Source organism: Erithacus rubecula, assembly GCF_903797595.1.
Source record: "Erithacus rubecula genome assembly, chromosome: 10".
In the NCBI taxonomy this organism is placed as follows: Eukaryota; Metazoa; Chordata; class Aves; order Passeriformes; family Muscicapidae; genus Erithacus; species Erithacus rubecula.
Genome location: NC_136662.1, coordinates 13,063,536 through 13,083,689, shown reverse-complemented (window position 1 = coordinate 13,083,689; position 20,154 = coordinate 13,063,536). Strand labels below are relative to the sequence as shown.

General features: G+C 36.5%; 1 protein-coding gene across 3 annotated transcripts in view; it reads left to right on the top strand.

The window, feature by feature from the left end:
* HS2ST1 (heparan sulfate 2-O-sulfotransferase 1) overlaps positions 1–19,861 on the top strand; it is a 78,880-nt gene extending 59,019 nt beyond the window's left edge. For 2 of the 3 annotated variants that reach the window (XM_079313298.1, XM_079313299.1), the window contains exons 3-7: positions 278–363; positions 3,833–3,971; positions 7,111–7,208; positions 8,289–8,446; positions 9,970–12,252. In XM_079313298.1, coding sequence (XP_079169424.1) covers positions 278–363; positions 3,833–3,971; positions 7,111–7,208; positions 8,289–8,446; positions 9,970–10,196 — 708 coding nt within the window. In that variant the 3' untranslated portion in view covers positions 10,197–12,252. Of the gene's footprint in view, positions 1–277; positions 364–3,832; positions 3,972–7,110; positions 7,209–8,288; positions 8,447–9,969; positions 12,253–19,714 lie in introns of those variants that run through there. The other variant, XM_079313300.1, reaches the window with a different exon arrangement.
* Positions 19,862–20,154: the final 293 nt, after the last annotated feature.

Sequence of the window (20,154 nt, the reverse complement as noted above, 5' to 3'; positions counted from 1 at the left end):
GTAGATATTTGTCTTGGCTGATATTTTTGCAGTAGATTTCCTTGAACTGTCCTTCTAATTGCTGTATTTTTTCTTTGTTTAGTTTCTCATCATCAAATTGTGATCCAAAATCAGTCATCTGTATGCTGCGAAAAGTCTATTTTATTTTAGGTGGCACAAATCTTTTGCTAGTAGACTTTTTTATCCCAATGCATTATAAGATTAAAACGCGGCAAACACAGAATACGGGGAAATGTGATGAGCCGTACATAAATTGTTTTTGTTGCCGTTTTGTCAGGTCCGATTTGTGAAGAACGTGACCTCCTGGAAGGAGATGAAGCCGGGCTTCTACCACGGCCACGTCTCGTACCTGGACTTCGCCAAGTACGTTGGGCTCCGGCCGGGCTGCCGCGCCCTCTAGCGGCGGGCCTGGACACTGCGGCTGGGGGGATCTTCACCCGTTCCCCTTTCTGTGCATGATAAAATTTAAAAAAAAAAACAAACAAAACCAAAACCAGCGTTTATATACTGCGATTGGTATTCCTTGTCTTAATTCCTAGCTTGTTTTGGTGAAAATTATGGCTTATTTGTGAAACACTGGCAGTTCTGTTTTAGGATTGGCTTGCCATTTGGGGAAGGTTAACATACCTGCTCTCAAAAATGCTTTATATCAAGAGTAACACCACCTGCTCTAGAGTTATGTAATTCTTCTCTACCTTAGTATTGCTTTACACTTTATGGAAATCTGAAAAGTTGTATTTTGAAGTAGTTTTCTGGTCTATAAGAGTTTGACTTGCTAGAAAAAGAACTGAAATAGTTCTTGAGTTAAATGCTACTTCTTCTAAAATTAAATTAAATAAAATACTGTAAAAATCCTCCTACTGACTTCAAAGGTTCAAGATCATTTCTTTATTCCCACTTTCATATGTTTCTTTTCTTGTCTTATTTTTGCTTCTGGATCTAAAACTGTGATCCTCAGTAGCTCAGTCTTATGAAACCTCCAATTGAACTGACAAATCAGTTTTGCTTAAGATGCTTACTAGGCAGTGCTTCATATTGCACTTGGAGCATGTGGAAAATGATTTAAAATTGAAAGTGGAGTTTTCAGATCTCATTACATTTGACTGTACAAATGAGAGTGCAGTCCACAAAAATTTGCTGCTTTTATGTATTGCTGATGATCCATCCTTAGTGTTTTTACGTTTCTGTGCATTAAAGTATTTATTTAAATTTTTTATGTAGTTTTTCCTTTTGTTTAGTCATTCTTTTTAATTACTCATTCTGTCACTCATTCTGATTTTTAATTCGAACTTTTTATTCCAAAGAATGAGATGGGGAAGTGAGACCTGTGCAGATTCCCAATACAATACATTATCAGAAAATGCTAAAAGCTACAGTTGTAGCTAAAAATGACCAGTGGCATCAAGATTACAAAAAGTAACAGGCAAAATCAAATCAATCAAATAAAATATTTCAAAATTCATTAGTTTCCTTTCTGCGAATTAAATTAAAATGCTTCAATATTAATAAATGCTTGAACTGAGTAACCTCTTTCTGGTGCAGTAAAGCTGAATGTTATTTTATACATAGTAGTTCATAAAGCTGAAAACATTTTCAGATACTGGAACTCCTAAAACAAAATATTTTACATCTAGAAAGCATCTAAGCAATTTTACAGATTTCTTTCATCTGCATCTTCCCTCCAAGACTGTGTTATCCTTGTCTTTGTTGTTTGTTATCCTCTCACCTGAGTGATTTTTTTTTTTTTCCCACAACAGCTTGCTTTCTCATACTTTGGGTTTTCATTATTAAAATAATATCTTGAATGCGCTGGTTGTGCTTGGCAAGGCCCACACCTTTAAGGCTGTGAGGTATGTTCTTGTAATGAACATTCTTGTAGTTAAGAGGTGTAAAATATTTCAGAAGAGTCAGTGGTTCCTTATACATGGACATCAGACTTAGGTCCACTGTCAAATATCAGAAGTACCTCTTAAAATAAGCTGAAAATTAAAGTACTGGATTCCATCAATAACTCACAGTATTGAGGACAAGTTATTGTAATCAATCCATGTAGAAATTATGGTAATAAAAGTTAAAATTTTTTCCCCCATTCCTTTTGTCTTCTAAAATTTTTTATCCACTCTTATTCCCTATTTTCTCTGGCCAATAGTTAGGGAAAAAAAAAGTTCTTTGACAATGCAATTGCCAATTCATTATCATTATTAATCAAGTTACATTAATAACTTATGTTACTAGTCGGTTTATATTACTGTAACTGACACTAGTTCTGCAAGCTCATGTGCAGGTGATTGTACAATCCAGCACAAGCATTTCTAAGGACTTGGGCATCTTCATTTAGGCCACAGACCTGTGCTGTTCAGCAGTGGAGTCTGCTGCTCTGTGGACGTGGTTTGTTACAGCTTCCTCAGCATTTGCTGTAGTCTGTGGAAGGGGACACATGCATGTCTCACAAACTTCAGTGGACCTTAAAGAGGGTGCAGTTGAAAGCCTGGACTTTGCATCAGAATGGTTGAAACATTCATGCCCTCTACTCAGCAGACTCTGGGAAGTCAGAGCTGGCATGCAGACAGATGTCAGCAATTCTGCCTTTGAGTGCTCCAGTCTGACTCATTGGTACTCTACTGGCAGCACTGGAGAATCAATTGCTCTTTCTGTAGTCTTTAACAATTTCTGTCTGTAGTGCTGGTTTTTGGCAAAAGCAATGCCTGTTAATTGGTTGGGTTTTTTCCCTAACTTCCTTCTTTTTCCCTTCCTGCTTTTGCTACATTTCTGTTCTTCAGCTTTTCAACTTAATGTTCCTCGCATGCACAGTATCTGGTAGTAAAATTTACCCCTTTAAAAATTGTAGTACTGCATCTTAAAACTGAGTGCTCTGTTTTAGCCAAGCTAGGAGGCATGAATGGCCCTCTTTTGATGCAGAGCACTTTCCCAGTTCACATAGAAACAGAACTTTTTTTTCCAGCTTCTAGCTTTACTTCAGGGCACTTGACACACTTGCAATTTCCATTGTGATATAAACTCCTTAACATTTGGATGCCATAATTATTTGCCATGGCATGTCTCAAATGGAAAATACAGCTGAGAAATGTATTGTGAAAGATGACTTGAACATAGATCACTGGAAGGTAGCATTTGCACAAAACATTTTGGTGTTTAATTTTTTCTCCTGTATTGTATGAGCTTACTACCTCATTTCATCAGGCTTCTGTTTAGACTGGAGTACATCAAAATTTGCTTAGGGTTAATGTCTAAGAAAAAATTTAATATCTTTAGACAGAGAAGTTAATATGGTAACAGATGCTATCTTAGGCTTATATTTAATAAGCATAGCTGTATGCATTCAATCCAGGCAATGGAAGGGCTCTGAGCTCTGTCTTCTTCCTGTTAATGTCTCTGACAACTGGAGACCTGCCAGGAAAACCACTCATAGTATTGCATAGCCCTCTTTATAAGGGCAGGAACTCAATATCCAACATCCTTGTGCTTATTATAAACATGCATGTGGCTGCTAAACTAGTTAAGGCATTTCTAGGGTCAGGATGGTTGTGAAAACATTTTTAGTATCTATTTGTGTGACAATAGGTCTGTTTTGTTTGCTTCTTTAATAATAAACCCTTAAAATCATAATCTTAGGCAAATTGAAAGTGAGCTTACTTTTGCATCCATGCAATTCAGTGGATATGAGGATGAAAAGAAGTGACATTAAACTTCCTCTCACTGCCTTGTATTCTGTGTATAGATTTCAGTTGTAGCAATAAACGCAGGCTTTTACATATTGGATGAGAAGCTTTGATTAATCCTTTGAAAGATGTTTTTTCCTCTTTTACTTTAGATTTGGTGTTAAAAAGAAGCCAATTTACATAAATGTCATAAGAGATCCTATAGAACGCCTAGTTTCTTATTATTACTTTCTGCGCTTTGGAGATGATTACAGACCAGGGCTACGGAGGCGAAAACAAGGGGATAAAAAGGTAAAGTACACCTAAGAATATATGCTGAACTTACTGAAATTAATGTGAAAACCATTTTTAAAATGCCCTCGTGTGAGCCAAATCATTCTTTTATCAGCCTTGGTGCTAATGGTGGATTTGTAAGTTACATTCTCCATTTCTTGTCAATACTGGAGTGGAACATGTACTCTTTGTACTCTTACAAATTCACTGTATGTTGCAATTCATTAAAAAAATCAATAAATTATTTTTTAAATGGTTATTAGATATCCAGAATTAGAAAATTAGGCTTATCCTCTTATGTAAGAAGGCTGCATCTCCTTGTTGAAGACTGAGACACATTTTTGCAGCAAAAGCTGTAGAACTGCTGATGCTTTGGCTTTGTTGTTTATTTTCATAGAATTAGCAACCTAATTTATTCAAATTTTTTAAAATGTAAACATTGCAATGTCTGTATGGAAACTGTGGAGCATGATACATAGATTTCTGAACTTCCTCCTTGTGTCTTAGATGAATGTAGACAAGTTCAGGTTAACACATTCAAACATTGACTACTAATACAATTTCAGGATGGCAGTGTCATTCAGGGTCCATAATGGATTTGTTCCAGGAGGAATCTGTACATCCATTCTCCTGGTTTGCAGTATGACATTTTTCAGGCATGTTGGTTTGGATTTTTCTCATATTGGGAAGAAAGGCAGGGTGTTAAATATATGAGTATGGTTTACAAAACTGTACATCCTATAAAACTGTGGAATCCTGTAAAATGTAATGAATTTTTGTACTTTACAGAGCCAAACACTTTATACAGTTTCAGTGATGAAATTTTCTTAAGCTGATGATTTTTTTTGTAGTGCTGACAATTTAGTGTTGTGCTGTATGCATACTAAGAGACAATGAAAAAATAAGCAAAACTCACACTAAGTGCAGCTTAGTCTATGAACACCATAACAACTAATAAACATGAGCAATCCCTTTTTGTGCTGCCCTCATCCAAATAGTGCTTTTTAAATACTGGGAGCAAACTATTCCTCTTTGCAGTTGGGAACTGACTGCTCCTCTGTTACTTAGGATTTAGCGCCATCTTCAGCTACTGCATTTCAGTTTGTATCCTGCAGCACAGCACCATAGGGAGAGGACAGCTTCAACAATAAATTGAAATTAAGCTTAAAAATTGTCTTTATGGAACTGCCTAAACAGATGAACAGCTGTTGTGATTTGATATCATAAGGGTGTTTTTAGAAGTAGAGATGGGATCTCATCTCTTGTAGCCTATCTTCTTCTTTCCTGCTGGAGATCAGTCACTTGGAAAGCTGAGCATGCTGCCAAGTCTGAGCTGTTTCTAGGACATAAAACTTACTAAAAAGAGTGAAATTTAGCAGTGTCTATTTTAATTTTGAATTATAATCCAAACAACCTGATAGGCAGTCACTGGGAAACATGCCAAAAATCCTTAGTATTGCTGTTCAGTAAGACTGCACTGTAAGCTTTGATTTGCTGGGAAAAAGGTCAAATGCAATCCTGTTTATAATGCTTGCAATGCATTGCATTATTAATTCTATGTTTTTCTGTTGAAGATGTTTTTTGCATTTTGTCACTATGATACCACTTTATTTAGGTCTGAGAGACTTAGTTGTTACGCAGATTTAATATGTTCTGTAAGCATTTCAAGTTCATTTGAAGTGAAATTGGTTTACTCTATCAAGCTCCTGGCTTCTTTCATTTAAATCAGGTAGTATTATTTTTCTAAAGTGTCCCTGGGGAACTGTCCATGTATAAATAATGCAAGTTTTGCATACATTAGTTATAAAATGATAAAATTCAGTAAGCTCAAAAATTGATTGAGCTAATTGTAGTGTCTTTATTCTAGTATGTGTTATAGTAGATTCATGAAAAGCTCTTCAAATGAAAAGCAGGGAAGGTCAGAAATTACTTCTAGTGGAAGTCAGTTGGACCTTTATTAGTGAAAAGGAATTTCGATGTATTTTATGCTCTTGTTCCTTCCTAGTCCATACTACAGCATTTATATAGAATTCTTAACTAGCTTTTTTTCTCTACCCCTGTGCTTCCAGTCATAGATAGCTTGGCTCCAAATGCAGAGTCTGTAAAGACAAGGGTTTCTTAAAATAAAATCTCTGGATGGAGCAGCCAAGGTAGGTGCATAAGAGGAAGTGTGGAAGGAAGTCTGTCCTATTTCAGCTTACTTAGAAAACAGCTTGCTTCCTTTTGCTTATTAACTGTAAAATAACCTGCAGGTACAAGCAAAGAAATCTTTCTTTGCAGAGATGCCAGTTCATTTTTAGTATAAACATTCATGATTTAAGAGATGTATTTAACAGTAGGTCAGTGCAGAATTTCCCTAGAGAACTATGCTAGAGAAAGCATACCAATGTCTTATTTTTCTGCTTCAGCTGCATTTTTATCTATGATGTGTGACATGAACAAGCTATTCTAAACTCAGAGTTCAGTGTGAACCAAGGCACAGTTTACTTGCTGCTTTGGCATAGTGTCAATAATTTTTTCATATTATCTCATAAACTTCACCTCAGAACAAAAGCAAATTGTGTTGTCTTTGTTGTTAACCCCAAATCATTACAGAAATGTGTTTTTACATAGTTGCTTTTAACAGAAACTTGTCACTATACTGAAGAAGCTATTTATAAAATTGTCTGTGTGATCTGTTATTTTTTAATATATCCTACATACAGCTCTTATATCTTGATTAGAAATATCATAAAATACTTCCTTTATGGCAGCACAGTAAAGCATTTACAAATTCCTTCCAGGGCTAATGGAGTTCCTATTGTAACTGTTACTGCAGTTGAAACACTTTGTATGTACTCAGCAATACTGTACGAAATATTCTGTTAGGCTCTGAACAACTTCTTTTCAGTTCTTCTGATTAGCCTCTGAAATGGCAGTTATTTGTCATAAGTAAAATGTAATAGAACATTGTTTAAGGTAAAACACAAAATGTGCAATGTTCTGTGTTACAAAGATCCAGCTGTTGCAGGATCACATAATTCCTGGTGGCATTTGATGCATATGAACATCATATATGTGTTTTTCTGTCCCCACTGCATTTAGCAACTAACCAGTTTGAGATGTGTGATACATCCATGAGATTTTAAAGCTTAGCTCAATTTTGTCTTTGTTCCAGACCTTTGATGAATGTGTGGCAGCTGGAGGTTCCGACTGTGCTCCGGAGAAACTTTGGCTCCAAATTCCATTCTTCTGTGGCCACAGCTCAGAATGCTGGTAGGGAGATAAATGTAGCTTGTTTGTCAAGTACATCAGTGCTGAAATCTAAACTTTAACAGATTTCAATATGTAGTCCATTTGATAAAAGTGTGAGGCACTGGGCAGAGTGAAGCAGTGGATACTTGAGTAATGTGTTTTCTGTTGAAAATGGATTTACTGAAACAATTTTGCAGTTTTTTAAACTAGCAGCATATTATAGTACTATATCAGCAGTGCTGTGAGGGAAAACATATGTTTTCAATTTTAAAAATAATTCTTGCAGCTTTAGAGTCTTGACATTTTTCTCTTATGTCAAATCACAGTATCCTTCTTTGGAATGGAGATATTTTAGTCCAAGCTCCTAAGTTCCTGGGGAGTACACAATAATTGACATCAGGATAAATTTATCTTTTTAAACCTTTACCAGATATCCAGTAGTCAATGCTACTTAGCAGAAACTGAAACGAAAGCAAATAGTGTCATGCAACATATTTTATAATGGCAAAGACTTTAAAAAACTCTTTAGCAGAAGAAAAACCCAAAAAACCCCATACATTATTTGAAAGATTCTGAGTGATATCAAGGGCAGTAATTTGTCGAAGGTATTGTTCATTCAAACACAAGCAAATACTTGGGAGCTCCTCTTTTGGTGCCTGTTGTTCAGACCTATCTTCTCTCTGGCCATGTGGAGAAGCAGAGAAAGAAAAAAGGTGCAAAAGTAAAGCTGTGTTCTTGCCAGATTTCTGGTATCTAATGTGAAGATGGAGACAGTATTAATATAGAGACAATGTAAATCCTCAAAAAATTGCTTGAATTGAGGCATTAAGCATACACACACACACACACACACACACACACACACACACACACACAGAGGGTATTTTTGTTGAGACTCTTTTAAAAGTAGAGGAGTCACATTTTTAGGTGAGAGCACAGATGAGAGAAACTGGAAAGGGAGATGAAGTTAGGAACTGTTATAACTTGGAATAAGTCCTGCCTTTCCTATACAAATGTCCTCTTGTGAAGTAATCTCCATCTAGGGACCAAGGATTGTTGGCTGACATCAGAACTTGCTGTAATTGTTCTCTGTCATTTTAGGAATGTGGGAAGCAGATGGGCTTTGGAACAAGCCAAATACAATCTGATTAATGAATACTTCCTAGTGGGAGTTACTGAAGAGCTTGAAGACTTTATCATGTTATTGGAGGCAGCTTTGCCCCGGTTCTTCAGGGGTGCCACAGAACTGTACCGGACAGGTATTTAAATACTTGATTTCCATGTTTTTTTTTCATTCACTTTTTGCATTTTTTTGGTGAATTCTTTAGATCTAGATGAATAGTTTTGAGTCTCTGCCAGGTTTATCTCAGCTGGATGATGCTCCTATAGAAGAAACAAACTCCTTTTTGAAGATTCACAGTTCTTTCTTTCTCTCTCCCTCTTTCTCTCTCCCTTTCTCTCTCTCTCTTTCTCTCTCCCTTTCTCTCTCTCTTCCTCTCTCTCTCTCTCAGGGATAGGTAGTCCAAGTATCCTTCTGCCTTACACAACTTGTAAATATTTAAGTTTTGAGTAAAGGCAGGTGTGTAGATACACTGCAGGTAACATTGTCATGTGTTTGTAACAGAATATTTTTGTAAGGTTCCTCAGTGGCTTCAGTTTTGTGAAGTGGCTGATGTGGCAGATTTCCATTTCCTCAGAAGCCCTGCTGGAATTAACTGTGCTCAGTGCAGCCTGGTTGGCTGAGCAGTAAAGCCTGGGGGATGCAGAGACCCAAGTAATGTGTATCTTCCTGGGCTCCTAGCTACGACAAGCAACTCAGTTTCTAGGAGCTGGCCTTGCAATTTATGATGAAGAAAAATCTACCTTAGCAGGGCTTCTGTCTGCAAATAGATGGAGAAAATAATCTGATGTACAGAGCCTAAATATGTAGTATTAAGAAGTTAATTGCAAAGCAGCAGCACTCCTTGGGGAAAATCTGGTCATCATTTTGGTCATCTTTGTCTTAGAAACTCTGTGCAACAGGGATGCAGCTTATGTACAATTTATGATAAGATTATAATATCCTATTTAGATGGGAGAATAATGGTTTAAATGCTATTAGTAGAGATTATGTTTTGATTAGAAATACATTTGAAATCACACAAAAATGAGATTTTTTTTTTTCCTCTCTTGTATGGAGAGCTACAGAGAGCTACACCAGAATGGGGGGTGGTTGGTTGTCTGAGTTGAATATAACCCTCCCTGGAGTTATTTAAAAGATATGTAGAAGTGGTGGAGGTATTTAAAATTGTGTAGGTGTGGCACTTGGGGACATGGCTGACTGGGACTTGGCAGGGTTAGGTTTGTGGTTGGACTTGATGACCTTAAATGTCTTTTCCTACCTAAATGTTTCTATGATTCTGTGAAAGAAACATCTCTGCAGTTTCTAAAATTCTTAACATGTGATACCATATTAACATCTAAATAATTAATTTTGAAAGACCAGTTTTGCTTCAGGTTGATTATATGGACTAATCTTATTTCTTAAATGAATGTTCATTTCCTGGATTTACTAGAGCAAACAGGAAGAATTGAAAGAATGGATGCAAAATTCATAAAGATTCAGTTAGAGAGGCTGCGGTTTTCCAACTCTGCATGTTGTGTTAATAAATTTTGGATTAAAGCCTGCTCCTTCTAATCAACACACTGAGAGTATAAAAATTCTATAAATAACAAAGGACTGTAAACATTTTTTGAACAGATGAACTTGAAAGTGAAGTTATTGCTTTCATTTTGCATTTAGGAAAGAAGTCGCATCTTAGGAAAACAACTGAGAAAAAACTTCCCACAAAAGAAACTATTGCCAAGCTACAGCAGTCTGAAATCTGGAAAATGGAGAATGAGTTCTATGAATTTGCACTGGAGCAATTTCAGTTTGTCAGAGCACATGCAGTTCGGGAAAAAGATGGAGAATTGTATATTCTGGCTCAAAACTTTTTCTATGAAAAGATTTACCCTAAATCAAACTAAGAATGCTATACTGTTAGATTTATGGACCTAAGTCTTTGGTCACATCATCATCTTAGTCCTCAGCCATGGAAACTAGATTGCTTGTAGACCTCCAAGACATTTCTTTATATGAGGAAAGTGGGTTGTGGATCACCTCCAGGGCTTTGGATGTAGCTGTGTTGGTAATCCAGAAGCAAAGGCTTCATTTCTTTTATCTAATACATTCAGTGGGAGTCAATATCCTTAACCTGAAGAAATCTACACTGTAATTCAGAGCAATTAATCCACGACAGTTCTATTTGAAAATATAAAGAATCACAAAAACACTTCTGTTGATGCTCTTTTTAATTTTCAGAGCAATTTATTTTGATTTATACTTCTGTGAAGAGGAAATCATTTTCCCCAGCTTTCAACATGGAAATTTTGGTTGTATACAGTATGAGTAGTCCTAATAACTGGTTGACATCTGTGCTTTGTTTTTTGTGAATCATGTCATGATATTAATTGGGATGGTTAATCATGTTCTGCTGAGAAATGCTGCTGCTGCTGGATTTGCCCATATTTATATATGTGGTTTTATTAAAAAAATACAACTTCTCATTAGTGTTAAAATGTCATTTTCACATAAATATTGTAAAAAGTTAAAGAAACAGACCAGTGGGGTTTTTATTTTCGGTTTGGGTTTTTTTTTTTTATCACCATCACCACTGACTGAGGTTGGGAAAACTACAGAGAGATTTGGTATTGTCTGCAGTTCTAGTTGATCCTTACAGTGGTATAAAAATTGTAAATTCTTAATTAAGTTTCTCCATGGATTCTTTGTAATAATTGTAAACTGAGGTATTGGTGAATCCATATTATGACTCTACTAGTGAGCTGTGGTATGGCTAGGGTTTTCCTACTACTTCAATACTTTTATCTGTAGAATATTTTTACTGAGGTGCTTTATAACGTGTTTAAAGCATTGCATTTACAAAAGGAGTAAAATGCTGTAAATACTGCTTATTTTATGTATTTGGACCAAAAGGTTTAAAGTAACTAGTTTAAAGTGGGGTTTTTTGCACCAGTTCTGTTATGTGTGAAGTGAAAAACATCACATCTACTTCCTGGTTGCATTAACTGTTGGACATTGCTGAAACACACTTCAGTGACCTCTCTCACTTCAATACAGAATGTTTTCCAGGGATTCTCCTTACAGAAATGTAGTCTTCATCCTTTTATTAGGGTAAGAGAACAAGAAGAAAAATGTCATGTGCAGTCTGGTTGGGAAAGATGCAGTGAACTTGATTGACATAATTGTATTTCTGTAACTGCCTTACGTGACTGTTGTAAATTTGTGAGTTGCATTATTAACAGTGTGAAACACCTGGCAGATGAAGTAAATTGAAATTTGAGAACAGATGTTTGGGGCCACTGCATTATAGTAAATGGCCGTGGAGCACTGCAAGAATTTTTCCTATTGAATTTTCTTAAAGATACGAGTATTTACACAACTTCCACCTGCCTTTTCTTAAAAGTGCTTTTCACAGGATTTGATTGGGAAGGCACTGAGGAGACAAAGAAAAGAATGGTGGGAAAGGTTCAAATTCTTAAGGTATGATGCTGAAGGTTTAGTTTAAAATTACTGAGTGGAGTTTTTTTTAACCAGCTTGTTCTTGTAATGAAAACAAAGGAAATGGAAAATGGTCTGTGAACTGGATGTCTGCAGCCAAAAGCAACAGCCCAATTACAGGGAGGATAACGAGAGCCTATCAAGTACATCTTGCAGTGTCTTTGTTTTCTTAGATTTTTCCCTTCCGATTTTAAAAATAGATCTCTCTTTGTTCTTCCCAAACAATCAGGGAAGTTCCTTCTCATCAGTTACCATTTATATAGCATGAACCATGCATAAGGCTTCCTGTTCTAGTTCTTGTCTGTTGACATCAGTAATAATGCCAGCATGTGTGGATATAGGATGTGTTGGGTCACACATGAAGACATGTTTCCTAGCTAATGAAACAAACTGAGGAGTCATACACAAAAAGTAGTTAATGGAGATCTAAAAGTTTTCATTGAAAAGCAGACACTTTTTTTTTTTTTAAGTAAAATAAATGTTTATAATTTCAGGAAAGATTTCCACTCAGTGATAGTTTTGTTAGATTTTTTTTTTACTATGTTGTTTTCTTTCAGAATAATTCAGATAAGTTTACCTTCTTCAGTCTTCTTCAGAATTTTCAGCAGAGCACCTCAAAGAGAGCTGAAGAGCTTGCTAAGTGAAAATGCAAAATATTCATCTAAGTAATGAAATAGGTACGTAGACAAATGCTTCTCTGTTGGCAAGAAAACAATAGACAAAACTCCTACTGATTTCAGTAGGATCTACAGAAACTTCTTCTATTCTTTAGGCAGTTCTGAAAGTTGTGTTTCTTTTTTTTTCCTTCCAGGATTTAGAATTTCTTAAATTACAAATCTCCAATAACAAAGCCAATAGAACAATGCAATTTTTTTTTACTTTTAAAAGAGCAATATATTTTTTGTAGTTCATGTAGGATAGAACACTTTATTTAATCAAATATCACTTCCTGTTCTTTGCTATGAACTGTCAAGGTTGAGACAAACAAGAATTTTAGGAATATTTTTTAGAAATGCTAGCAACAATTGGTACTCGCTCTAGATGTACTCAGAAAATGTGATCATCTGTCGAGCACAGAAAGAACCAAGACTGTCAACTTTTATAGGTAGTGCATCCATTAATGTCAACTGTGAACTGAGAATAATTTGAATTTAGAGCTATCAACTTGGATTTCCTAAAAGACAGTTTAGGAAAAGAAGCTTTACAGATTTTTATTTATCTGTTCTATCCATCTTCTGTTTGGAAACAGAAAAATCCAAGTTGTTACCATTAAAAATATTTTATGATATATAAATATGATTTATCTCATTTATTTTCCCTTAATGACTCATAGAGAAAAGCAGCAATATGTGAATTTTTGTTTTTGCAGGTTGTATGATCAGTAAACTACTATGCAGCCCCTTGAACACAGATCTTTTAACTGAAGTCACTGTACTCTCTAGAGGAGTGAGATTGGCTTTTTGCAGGGTTAAATTCATCTGAAATGTGCTGAAATGCTCATGTATCTACATATAGTTGAGAGTAGATTTTGTTACACTGTTCTGTACCTAGTGTACAGAAGTATGCCCAGATTTTGTGCAAAACTCTAACCCTGTGGAAACTCTTGATGTCAGCACGAGGCACAAGGTCCTGCTGTGCTGGTGGCCATACAACCCCTACCCAGGGCATGCCCAAGGCACTTCTGGTACTCTGGGCTGTGCTGGTGGAGAGCAGCAGTGGTTTTAGCTCCTTCCCTTAATGATTCTGCTGCCACACAACAAGAATTTCACTTTTATTTTGTTAGTGCATCTCTAAGCAGACCCAAGGCCAGGGTGCAGAATGTCCTCTATGCACATTCTTGCTTGTTCTGGGTGGATTTTCTAGCAATCTCTTTTTTTGGTATGCTGATCAAGGCTTCATTTTCAAACACACATTAAAATTTATAGCTATACCATGTAGGAGATGGAGAACCAGCCCATCCTGGTCATTTGCAATGCCTTTTCTGGGTATTTAGTTTTTCTGAAGATACCAAGCGATTTTTACATTACAGGAATAATCTTTTGCTTATTGATGATCTCAGAGTAATTCTATCTTATATTGGGAAAAATTCAGTTATTTTCTTTTACACTTCTGTTAAAATTTTCCATTAATCTTACCTGGCTTAATGTGTGTGTGTGTATCCTTACAGGTGTATGTGACAGGTGTGTGGATGATACTGTCTGAACTGTGCTGCTTAAGCAGTCAATGGGAAAAGCCTGATTCAAGTGCACTGCCAATCTAGCTCTTCAAAATTAGAGCATATTTTATGACTACTGGAGATTAAACTTAAAAGTTGAAGGCTGCTTAGTTGGAGATGCTTCCTTTACTGTAAGCCTATGCAACTGTGTAACCTTTGCAGCAGTATTTATAGAAAGAGCCTCTCTTCTGAGACTTTTCTGGAGCATAATTACAAATGTTCGTACACATGTACTGTCTGATACTTACATCAGCAGCTTTCTGTAGCTTCTGCAAAAGAGACAGGTTTGTGAGCATTTCTAAAGCAGTACTGAATGTAATTTTGAAAAACATGGATTGTGCTTCATGACCTTTTTCTTTTTAAACACACACACAGCTAAATAGTGCCTTTTTTCCTCACAATCCATGTTGAAGATGCTTGCTCCCACTCACCCTCCGTAAATTGATTCATTTGTGCAATACTATTCCAACTTGAAACAATTTTGTCACAGCTGTTTGAGAAATTATCTCCATTTTTCCTCACTGTGCTGCCAGCTTTCTGTTGTTTAAGTGTTTCAGTTGATTACCTAATGCAAATGCTATAAAATAAAACACCCATTGGGAAGGGGAAAGAAAAGAAGTCTGGTGTCCTGTCTTAATATTTGCACGTCACATTCTCATGGAATGCTTTTTTTCTGGAGCATGTTGTTACACAGTATTGTGAACTTTGTTGGCAGTTATTATGATTTTGGAGGGGAGAGACAAGCTGGAGTGCAGCTTGTCTGTAATAATTTCATACAGCTATAACCAAATATGTTTAGAGGCACTTAGAACTTGCATGGTTACTTGCTTTGTGACCAGGTATGTTATAAGTTTGTAGGGGGTATACACTGTGCTGAAGGTGACAATGAAAAGTTCTTAATAAAAAAAAAGCCAAGATTTGTAAGAACAGAAAACTGGCATTAAACCAGTGGATTGATACCTTTGTGCTTCCCTGCCTGAGGAAACAATGACCAACCAATTGCTGTAGTACAGGAACACCCTCAGTTACTGCAGTGCTCAGAGTGGTGTAAGAACTTGAGTAAACTAGAAATGTCATTTGCATTTGTAAGCAAAGACTTAGAAAAAGAAAATAGCATTAGTATGCTCTGTTTAGGATTTCTGAGGCATACTGTAACCACTGCCCTGTAAAGGTTTCTGGCTGTGTGTGCCATGGAGCTGAACATCACCTGGCCCTGGCGAGTTTCTTGATGCAGTAGTTCCTAAATATGTTGTTATCAGCCTTGACAATTACAAACCATCATGCAATTACTTAGCAACTTCAACTTGAGGATTTTGATGGCTTTTAAATCCCCCTTTTGTTGAAAATAGACTTTTCCTTGCTCCTGTGAATGGAAGTGATAGGTGTAATTGTGCTCAGGAAACAAAGTCTCCCTGTTTTTATCAGCCAGGGGAAGTGCAGGAAAAAAAATGCCTATATAGAGGACTTCCTAATGTCACTGTACCTGTCTCTGAAATGATGTAGTAAATAGAATGGCAGCCAAAAAAAAGTTGCAATACAACAAAAAGCTTTATTTAAAATGACAGTAGCTCCTCCTCTGAAATGAATGACTGTAGTGTATGTGGTAGGTATTGGTTAAACCATTTTTTTTAACCAATGCTGCCATTTGCCCATATAATTAATCTCAGCAGTTGGAATTCATGGGAGGGCAGCAAGAGAAGGGAAAAGTGGTTTTTGTTCCAACCATTTTTCTTTCCAGATCCTGTATTTTCATTTTATTTATTGTTTGCATCTTGAAATTGATTTCAGTATAATTTCCTTACCTTTTAATAAAATAAAAGAAGTTGCTAGTGAATGTCAAAGCAATACCCAGATGTTTTCTTCAAGCACAAGTCCCCTGCTATGACCTCCTCCCCCAGCTTCATTACCACATAACACAGATGTGGTAACTTTCAATAAGAGCTAATTTAAAGGACTAATAATACTCTTTATTAAAAAAAAACCTCTACAAAGAACACCTGTGGCCTAAAAATGAAGGCTTTGAGACCTTTCACCTTGTCATAATAACCAACTGCATCCTCATAAAAATGGAAAATACTGTGATAAACATTCTCTGCCCATTTTCTGCACACTTATGAGGCTGATCCTGAATCCATTCTCACGTTTGCTACACAGACATTAACCTTTTGTAATAAATATGACTGTCAAAATAATTGCACAGAGAATAATCTTCATATTGAAAAAAAAATTAAAATCTGGAAATAAAACAGGTTAAATGGTGATTCATGGGAATTGTGGTTATAGTTCAAGCATACAGGTATTGCATTCCTCTGATGTTTTAAGAAATTATTCACTACTGTGCTGTATACATGCATGTGTTATTTCAAACATAGTTTCAGTATTAATAACAAAAAACATTGTTCTGTTTTGAAAGAGAAACATTCCTAATTTGGTATGATAATTTGAATGCTCTGACTCCACCAGAACTCTGAGTTAGATGCAGCAGTTACTGGAAAATATTATAAACTGTCTCTTTACCAAAAAAAGAGAAAAACTAGTGTAGAGAATAATGGCCTAGAGGGCCTAAAGGCACTATTATAGTCTTGACAATTATTGATTGCTGTTTTTAGCACAGAATAGAATTTGGAATCCTTAATCTCCTTTATTTAGAGTTTAATAACTTTAAAAATGTTGTATGACTTGGAGAATTGGCAAGAGGAGAAGGAATGCTGGAGACTTGTGCACTTACAGGCTGTCTTTGTCCAGACTGCCTCACAGCAGTGTGTAACATTACACACTGGGTGAGTGAGTGTAAATACAGGCACACATCATGCAGAGCAGTTGATGTGGAAGGAGGTGTATTTATATCTGTGAAGACAGTCTGTAAGGAACAGAGGAAACTACAGGCAGAAATATAAACCACTATATATTGCACTAATTGCTTAAATTAACAGCTGTGATGGCTATCTGGCATAATTATCTGCTTTGGATCTTCAGTGCCTTCTCCTGACTAAATTCATGAACTCAAAGCTGCAGCCAGCGAGGCTGCTGCTATTATAAGCAAGGCCTGTGCACTACCAATGCAATGTCTCCTATTTATAACCCAGACCTACTTCCCACTCTTTGCTCCACTCCTACTTACAGCTAAACTATAGATCTGGAAAAGCAAATTACATTGACTGGGAGGCTTGTGTGCTCTGTGTTTTAGGTCTTCTCTTCTTGAAGGTACAATAATAATTGCATGATGGAAGTCAAATCCATTAAGTCTGGGAGAAAGCAATTTAACGTTCAGATTATGTGGAGTAAAAATGCTGCACTTTTTTGGTGTCCAGTCAGAATGAGTTCACTGGCTCAGGCAGATTTCAACAACACATCTGTTAATACTAAAGTCTACTTCAGAGAGATGGTTGGAAACCTGAGTTTTACTTTCAGCAAAAATGGCTGTAAATGTTTTCCACAAAACTTTTCAAAAAGGTTTTCGAGGGTTTTTTTTCATAAGACAAACAAGGAGTTTTCCCCATAAAACAGAGCAAAACAGGAACATATCAGTGCCCTCCCCACACCAGCAAACATTCTTTGTCAGTGTCCTTTTATTTTTTTATCCCTGAAATGCATGGAAAAATATGTATAAGCATGTTCAGTCTCTCTCTTTTCTCAGCTGGCTCTATGAGATAGTGTGCTAGTTTTTGTTCCTTCACAAGCCTTCAAAAGGGCAAGTCTTATCTTGTGGGTATTGTTGTGGGGCATGAGATCACGCTCCAGTATGGAGTTTATCAAACTTGGTGTTTACTCAGGGTCACCTTTGAGAGCCTGGTGGCAGTGGAGGTCCCTGTCCTGTGTGTGGGGCAGCACTTGTGTGTAGTGCTGCATTATCACGTGTGCTGCTGACATTTACCCCATGTATCTGGCAAGAATATTTCTCTTGGGGAGATATTTTTTCCTTTTTTAAACTTTGTGCAGGAAAAGTATCTGACAAGATGAGAATTTGGCTGCAATCAACAGGTATTGAGCAAGCTTTGCAGTAAGCTTATGTATGTCTTTGGTTCTATACTCCCTCCTCCCCAACATACCTAACCAGGAAGATTTGAGAAAAATTAGAAGTGAATTACAATGCCAAAGGCAGCTTTTGAAGACAAGGTTGAAAAACCTTGTAAGTAGTCAGAGGCACAGGCAGATGTGTGAATTTGCTTTCAAAACCCAGCCTCTTTGTGTCTTTCAGCATCTGAGTACAGTTGGGGCTGCACTTAGTTCAAGTACCTAGGAAACAAGTTTAGAAGAGCTTTCTGAATGAAAGATCCTGATGTTAAAGCTTGTTGCTCCTTTGACAACAGTTTTCCAAGGCAATTGTGTACCTTTTGACAGAGAGGAGGGAGAAACCTGATGTCATCATGGTTTATCATAGATGTTCACAGATGATTGTTCAAATTAATTTCATCATTTCGTGTCTGGCTTGTGTGTGGTAATTTAAACTCTTTGTTGTCCTGTATCATATGCATGAAAAAGTTGTGTTAAAAATCCAAAATAGATTCTCTCCCATGCCAATCTCATTTTGTTTATACAAATTCAAATAATAATTGAAGATTGGAAGTCTTCCTGTCTAGTTCCAAAGGTACTGCAGAAGACTAGGAAATGGAGACCTGGGTGCCACAGCCATACTGGATGTTCTAAAATTTCTTGAAGTCTGTGATACTCTATAGCTAAAAGCAGTGCAAGCTAAATCTTGTGATATTTGTCAATTTTCAGGTGTGGAGCCTGACTTTAGCTATTTATGATAACTGTAGTTAGGTAATAAATTGTTCATGGGTTGTTTTTTTCTCAGGTTGAGCAAGTATTGTAACTTTCTAGAAAAGCAGAATATTTAGTTTTGTGACACAGTATCAACATTGCAACACTTTGGCATCTGAGTTTGTAATTGTTGACTTTATTCTTTTAAAACCACCTAGAAAATTGGTTTCTGTTGTTTAATGCTTTGTTACAAAAAATATATATATACATTTCTAACAATTTTTAAAAAATCATTTCCTCTTCATGGTCTCTTTTGTAATCACATCTGCAAGAAAAATGTGCGTTAGAGACATTAATCATTTGGGAGCCTTGTGTCTAAGTCTTTGAAGACAAAGTGCTGCTTCTGCTGACTGTAGACTTTTTTGCCCAGGGTGGTTTCCTCTTTCCATATAAATCAAAAAACCCCATACTGCTGTTCTTCCCAAATCAGGTGGGGGCAGGGGGAACCCGCAAGGAATAAATATCTGGTTTTCATGTGATGTTACCACCACAAAAAATAGGCCATCAATAGAATCTTAAAGGATATTTGAGAAACAAAGTCTAAGCAATATAAATTAAAAACAAAGCCAAATTTTCAGCCTGCCTAAAGCTGGTACAAATCCTTACCCATATCACTTCAAAACTGATAGGATTCCACTCTGAATGTCCCTTCAGATTAGGCGTGTTTTTTAAGGTCCTGCAGATTGGTTTCTGGGCTTCATCTGCTAATGCATAAATTCTAAATAAAGGCATCAAATAATGAGATTTATTAGCATTTGCTAATGTCTGAAATCCCTGTGAAGAATATCTGGAGATGGTAAAATCTGACTGCTGGCTGAAGACTTGTCTGCTTAAAGGCAGGACGAAGGTTAGTTGTGGGATATTGGTGTCAGGTTTTAGGAATTATGATTTTCTAGTCTTTTAGATGACACAGAGCATAACTGAGAAGTTTAAATAACTCCCCCACAGTTACTCATCAGAGACAGATGTTTCACCCTGCACATGCAAAGCAAGTAGACAAACACAGGTGCCAGAGGTGAATTGCTGCATCTGGCACATCTCATCTTTCTGCTCATCTCTGGGCACCTGTTGTCATCATCATCTGTCCAGCAGAGAAAAGTTTCTCCATCAGGTAAGTGCTTTCTTTACCTATTTTGGGGCAATATAGATGCTTGTTCTTTGTAGATCAATTAGATAAAGAGCTGTGTTAGTATTATTGCACAGAAATGTTTTAATTGACACATAAAGCAATCGTGCTGCAGATCCAAAGGAAGCCTGTGTTGGTCAGAGGCATAGCCATGTGGCTGCCAGAATAAATGCTTATTACTGGGTAGTATTGAATAAAGTCCCCTTATCCTTTACAATGTTTTGGATAGAAAATCTGGTACTGTTTTCCTGTGTCAGAAGTA